A 6226-nucleotide genomic window follows, 5' to 3' on the forward strand; every position below is an offset into this window, starting at 1 on the left:
AAATCAGGTGCTGACTATCAGGTTAGTCATTGTTGTTGACTGGGCTAACTTACTATTAAAAAAAAAAAACAAGTGAAGAAACAGCTGCTTGGATCTGTTCCCAAATAGTAGTATTACAAAATATGAAGTACATTTTGATAATAGTGGTCACCTGGAACTGTCAGACTATAATACGATCAGCCTTTTTCAGTCCATTAGAGGCCCATCTTTGTCTTTTATAAAACATTTCAAATGCATATTGACATTCAATTATGAAAGAACTGCCAGTATAGAACAATAACACAAATTGCTCAAATCAAGAAATTGCTCTCGGAAAACAACTGTGCTAAGTGATGAATCACTCTTGTTACTGTTGTTCAGAATGAGCTTTGAGGATTAGGTGATTTGTCATTTGTATTAAACATGGTTTGTATAACACATTTTTGTAATCTATTGTAGTTTAGAATACAAACAAACAAATTATGAAATATTTATTTAGCTGATTCCTCAGTTAAGGGTAAAACATAACTGAAAGTAATTTTAATTAATTTAAGTGGCAACTTGTATTGTGGAATAGACCAAATAAAAATGAACTGAGAATTCTGACTTTCAACTATAGTCAGCTTTATGCGCTCAATACTGACTTTACAGACAACTCCAGGATATTAATTAAATAGTTCAATATCTTAATACTGAAAAATAAATGTATTTCCTATATCGTATACAGGACTGTAGTGTCCAGTACAGCACTTGGCTTGAGTGGATATCTCGGTAATGTCTATGAGAGATTACAGAAGAACTAGATGCCTTCAAAATTAAACTGTAAAACAGGGTTTTCATTAATGTCTAATTTACAGAAGGAAATAAAACAAAACATACAATAACCTCTTTACACAAGAGGGAATATAATATTAATTAGCATAACAAAATAGTTTGTCTCTGCACATGTCTAATCTGGTACTAATTATGAGGTAGTGGTTAGGGCTCTGGACTCTTGACCGGAGGGTCCTGGGTTCAGTCCCAGGTGGGGGACACTGCTGCTGTACCCTTGAGCAAGGTACTTTACCTAGATTGCTTCAGTAAAAACCCAACTGTATAAATGGGTAATTGTATGTAAAAATAATGTGTAAAAAATAATGTAATTATATGTAAAAATAATGTGATATCTTGTAACAATTGTAAGTCGCCCTGGATAAGGGCGTCTGCTAAGAAATAAATAATAATAATAATATGAATATGAATATAATTCCAGTACTCCCTCACATAAAATATACTACACCATACCTGCCCCTGGGCCCCATTGTAAAAACTATATAAAAAGTAGTATTAAGTTATTATTATTATTATTAGTTTATTTAGCAGACGCCTTTATCCAAGGCGACTTACAGGGACTAGGGTGTGTGAACTATGCATCAGCTGCAGAGTCACTTACAATTACGTCTCACCCGAAAGACGGAGCACAAGGAGGTTAAGTGACTTGCTCAGGGTCACACAATGAGTCAGTGGCTGAGGTGGGATTTGAACCGGGGACCTCCTGGTTACAAGCCCTTTTCTTTAACCACTGGACCACACAGCCTCCTATTAAGTGTAACTCATCCAGCTTGCTTGCTTGCTTACTTACTTACATCTTTCTTGTGCATGATGCTTCTTTCTCCTAAATAGAAAAGTAGAGTTGAAGAACAGAGACCAATAGTCAGTATTTTAGTGACCCCGCAATCTTCCACAAAAGCCTTTATGTTCAGTTCAGACAGTGAAGCTCGCTTGCTGCCACAGGGTGCCCCAACACCAGGGGATGCTCCTGAGCATCGTACCACCTTCAGCACCAGATACCTTCAGACCCCATTGACTGTTAGCAGCAAGACTGATCTGCAGGGATTTGTGTCAGCCCCCAGCAGTGAGATCAAAGGGGAGAAAATGCAGGTTTGTTGTTGGGAGAGTCAAGCTGTTCTAGGCATAAGCTTTGTTGTAGTGCTTTTAATGTAGCGCTGTAGGTGAGATTAGATGTGTACAACTCCTTTTAAATGTCTTGGGTTTGGTTGTAGAACTTAGTCAGTTTTACTTTGAGAAATGTTATCAATTATATTTCTCTTACAATATTTCCATCCATTCCTCATTTCCCATTGATGAGTTGAGCGAGCTAAAGCTTTATACTGTGTGTAAACTGTGTGTGTGTGTGTGTGTATATATATATATATATATATATATATATATATATATATATATATATATATATATATATAATATGTGTATATGTATGTATGTGTGTATATATATATATATATATATATATATATATATGTGTGTGTATATATGTATGTATGTATGTGTGTGTGTGTGTGTGTATATATATATATATATATATATATATATATATATATATATATATATATATATATATATATATATATATATATAATGTATGTATGTATATGTGACCAATTACTATTTTTATTTATTTTTCTCCCAATTTGAAATGTCCAATTATGTTTTTTCTCCTCACCGCAGCGGGTTCTCACACAGCACAGACATTCTGAGGGCATGTGAGCATCCTCCGATCTCACAAGCCTAAAGCCAGAATCGCTTTGACGCTGAGCAATCCAGAGCAGAGGTGGACGGGCTACTGATCTCGAAGAACAGAGCTTTTATCCACTCAATGTTCTTGGTGTCTGGCCAGTAGGGTTCGCTGTTGCGCAATGAGGAGAAATGGTCCCTGCTGGTTTCCCATCCCACACCCCGGGTGCGTCAAAGTCAATGTGACGCCCCCTTTGGAGTCCCCAGCAAAGTTCGGCCTTTTTGCACAGCCCAAACGCGAATTGGAGCCATCCGAGCTGTATGACTTATCCTGCGCTCCCAGCGGCAGCGCTTTAACTGGATGAGCCACTTGGGGACCCCCTGCAAATTATTTTTTAATGTGGCTATTTGAAATATTACGTGCTTGTTGAACCCTGTAGCTTTGAGATGTGATATACAATTGAAAATTTATAATTTTAAAGTGAAGCAGATCCAAAAATATGAGTTTGTTTATCACATGCTTTTCACTTCCAACGTGCAAAACAAAAATTAATTGGCTAATTTCCTACCCATTTTAAAATGTGCATTTTTGTCAGTACGGTTGTCTCTATCTTAATATGCACATAATAGAGTGTAATTTTGAAACTACATCCTTTAATTTGCAGAAGAACTGGATCATGTCATTTATTTGCTTTTATACGCTAAAGGCATTTGGAAATGTGTGCCAGTAATACCGATATTTTGATAGCATTTACAATATGCAAAAATGTAAACCACACTTGCCCTTTTAAAGTTGGTGATGAAGTAGGTTAAAACACTCATTAGTCTACTGCGCAACAACCAGGACATCTGTTTCCTTATGATTATACATTCCTGTGTAGGTTCCTTGTGCTATGTACATATCTTTTGGTGCACTGTCATATGCTGTAAAGCAGCTAATATGTCAACTCAAAAAGATACTTTTTTCAAACACAAAAAACAGCATTGCTTAAAAAGGATTGTAATTGTTAATAGAAACAGTACACATTAATGACTTTTAAGTAATGCTGTAGCTATTCAAATATTTGATTAATCGATTTATTGGTTGGTTGATTTGATCCATTTTGACATCGGTGTAGGTGTAACAATTCCCTTCTAATATTTGCAGAATGACATTGAATCAAGCAAAGCTACTCCAGTCCTTAATGCATCTAAGCAAGACGGTTCTTCCCTGCCAAAACCCACTAGCATGTCACTGGACGACACTGAGATGAGGAAACTCATGGAAGAGTGCAAGAGGCTCCAATCTGATGTGATGAAACTCTCAGATGAAAACCGGCAACTTAAGGTACATGGTTATTGCTTGTGTCAAATCAACTGTGTATACCTTTTGTTTTCTTATGATCAGTGAAGACCAGGGGCTGTATGTATAGAGGTTGTTATGGGGTTTGTGGTCAAAACCGTAGTGCTGTTCATTTGTCTAAACCTGGCTTGTTTTGGTTGCGACCTTCATAAGAAGTTGTGAAGGAATGCTACACAGCAATATTTTGTTTTCAGCTTGTTTTATTAGCATCTAGTATGTCGACGTGTGACCATTTTTGTATTCAAGTTCAAGTTTCCAAGTTTGTAATGTATCGCCGTGAGTTTTCAAACACGTAGGTTGTTAGGTGCTGGTCCCAACATCTATTTAATCAGAGATGAAATGTGGGCTGATTGGCGGTTTTCCGCTTTCACTCAGAGTGGTTATAAACATTCTGTTAAACAGTGTAAAATGTGAAAAAACTAATAAACCACCAGGGTTACATATGAAAAAAAATTGGCTTAACAATAGTAATTTCTTTCAAACAGTCCTTTTTAAAGTTTTATGAATAGGGCCCCAATTATTTACTGATGTACAGCACACTTTGTTAATGGTTGTTGTTTTTTGTGTTTATTTTTCAGGATGATGGTTTGAGGATGAGGAAGGCACCTAGGTCAGACAACATGCCAACAAACACAGGAGGCTTGATGGGTAGAGACAACAGTTCCAGCTCTCTTCCTTCTCTCCTTGTTGTACTCGCAGCCATTTTCATCGGATTCTTCCTAGGGAAATTCATCTTGTAGAGAAAAAGCATGCAAACGTGCTCATTTAGGCCTGGAATTGTTTTACCGTTGACCTGCCATAACATTGGTAGTGTGGCCCACAGTGACCATGTTTGTGTACAGCATCATAAACAGGCCTTGCCTTTAACAATATCACGCGGTTAGTACACACAAAAAAAAGAAAACAAGATTTTCCTTTTTTCAGTTCTTTGGGGGGGGAAATTAAAAAATTGTATGTTGTCAAAACATAAATAGCAGGTGTGTCAAGGCACATAGAGCCCTTGATGAAAATTCGTAAATAAAGAATTGTTCTCTTTCTCGCTCTGTGGTTTTAATAAGAGTTGAATGGAATGTTGTGTCTTGTAAATGTTATTTTAATCCTTTTAAAGACAAATTTTGCAACCTGTTGACTCTTGAAATTCGATGTTAGTCCAATTCAAGAGGTGTGCCAGGGAAAATGGTGCCTCTCCTTCCTTGTAAATCTCTCACCCCTTTCCTGTCCCTGCTGATACCAACGCAGATTTTTCTTTTTGTTTCTTTCTTTTCTTTTTCTTTCCTGCCACAGATTATAACCCTTGAGGCAATTGTTGACTGAAAAAAGCTCCATTCTTACAATTCTGTCTCATGGTATTTAACGTTAAATAAAAAAGAAAAAAAAAATCACTAAAACTGTTTGTATTTCTTTCACTAATAAAAAATAGTGCAGATGGTGCCCTATACTGACATAAAACATGTTACAAAACTAGAAAATATCACTGATTTAGTCATATACACGTGACCTACCTTAAAGCATAATCACTCTGCCAGTGTTGTATTTTGGGAGATGTATTTGTTTGAGTTTAATCAGAGGTTGGATCTTGGCCAGGACTGTAATCTCGCAATTCAATTTGTGCACATTGTGAGACACATGTCTATGGAAATTAGCAAATTGAAAAAAGATTTTATAAAAGAAAGGTAATACAAATAATTGCAAATAAAGAGTGGCTTTAGTTGGTTTAATATGCTTTAAACAGGTTTTATATTAAATCAGTGTCAAATTGTTATTTATTGGTACTCAATAGTTGTGTAGAATGGGGGCAAACAAGTGAAAGACTTGAAAAATCTTAGTATCGTACACCAGTAGTTTTTAAATATAATATCAACAGTATAGGAGTAATGTAAGGATACACGCAAAGTGATTTGCGGATGCAAACCCTCCTGTAAAACGTGTTTAGCAGCTGTAAAGTCTGATTTTACTGGCCACTAAAAATGCTGCGTATGTAAAGAATGGTGTTCACCTGGTGTTCTGCACCTGCTATGAAATTTGCACTTTACCATCATTAATCCATTAAAATGATATTGAAATGCATTCAAATGAAGAAAAAAGAATGGAATTGGGCTGGATCTGGATACAAAGCAAGCGCAAACATAATGTAATGTAATGCGATGCCTTGCACTTGGGCAATTGCTGACCCTCCAAAATCTTTACACCTCTTACAGGTGCAAACCATTGTAGAAGTGAGTAACTAAGCTGTATAAAAGCATACACCTACAGAGACCTGTCATTGGCTTCAGGATGCTGTGGTACACTTCCTGATGCGGCAACACCTGGCTCTTGTTGAGGCACAGGAACATGTTTGGAGAAGGGCAAGACGAAGAAGACCCCGCATATTCAATCCCTGAGACATTTTTTTTG

General features: G+C 36.6%; 1 protein-coding gene across 4 annotated transcripts in view; it reads left to right on the forward strand.

The window, feature by feature from the left end:
- Positions 1 to 5220, forward strand: part of LOC117400658 (vesicle-associated membrane protein-associated protein A-like) — a 31602-nt gene extending 26382 nt beyond the window's left edge. For 3 of the 4 annotated variants that reach the window (XM_059022044.1, XM_059022046.1, XM_059022045.1), the window contains exons 5-7: positions 1753 to 1899; positions 3638 to 3817; positions 4411 to 5220. In XM_059022044.1, the coding sequence (XP_058878027.1) occupies positions 1753 to 1899; positions 3638 to 3817; positions 4411 to 4572 (489 nt within the window). In that variant the 3' untranslated portion in view covers positions 4573 to 5220. The remainder of the gene's footprint in view (positions 1 to 1752; positions 1900 to 3637; positions 3818 to 4410) is intronic. The other variant, XM_034000916.3, reaches the window with a different exon arrangement.
- The last annotated feature ends 1006 nt before the right edge of the window (positions 5221 to 6226 follow it).

The sequence above is a fragment of the Acipenser ruthenus genome, chromosome 4, assembly GCF_902713425.1.
Source record: "Acipenser ruthenus chromosome 4, fAciRut3.2 maternal haplotype, whole genome shotgun sequence".
Classification (NCBI taxonomy): Eukaryota; Metazoa; Chordata; class Actinopteri; order Acipenseriformes; family Acipenseridae; genus Acipenser; species Acipenser ruthenus.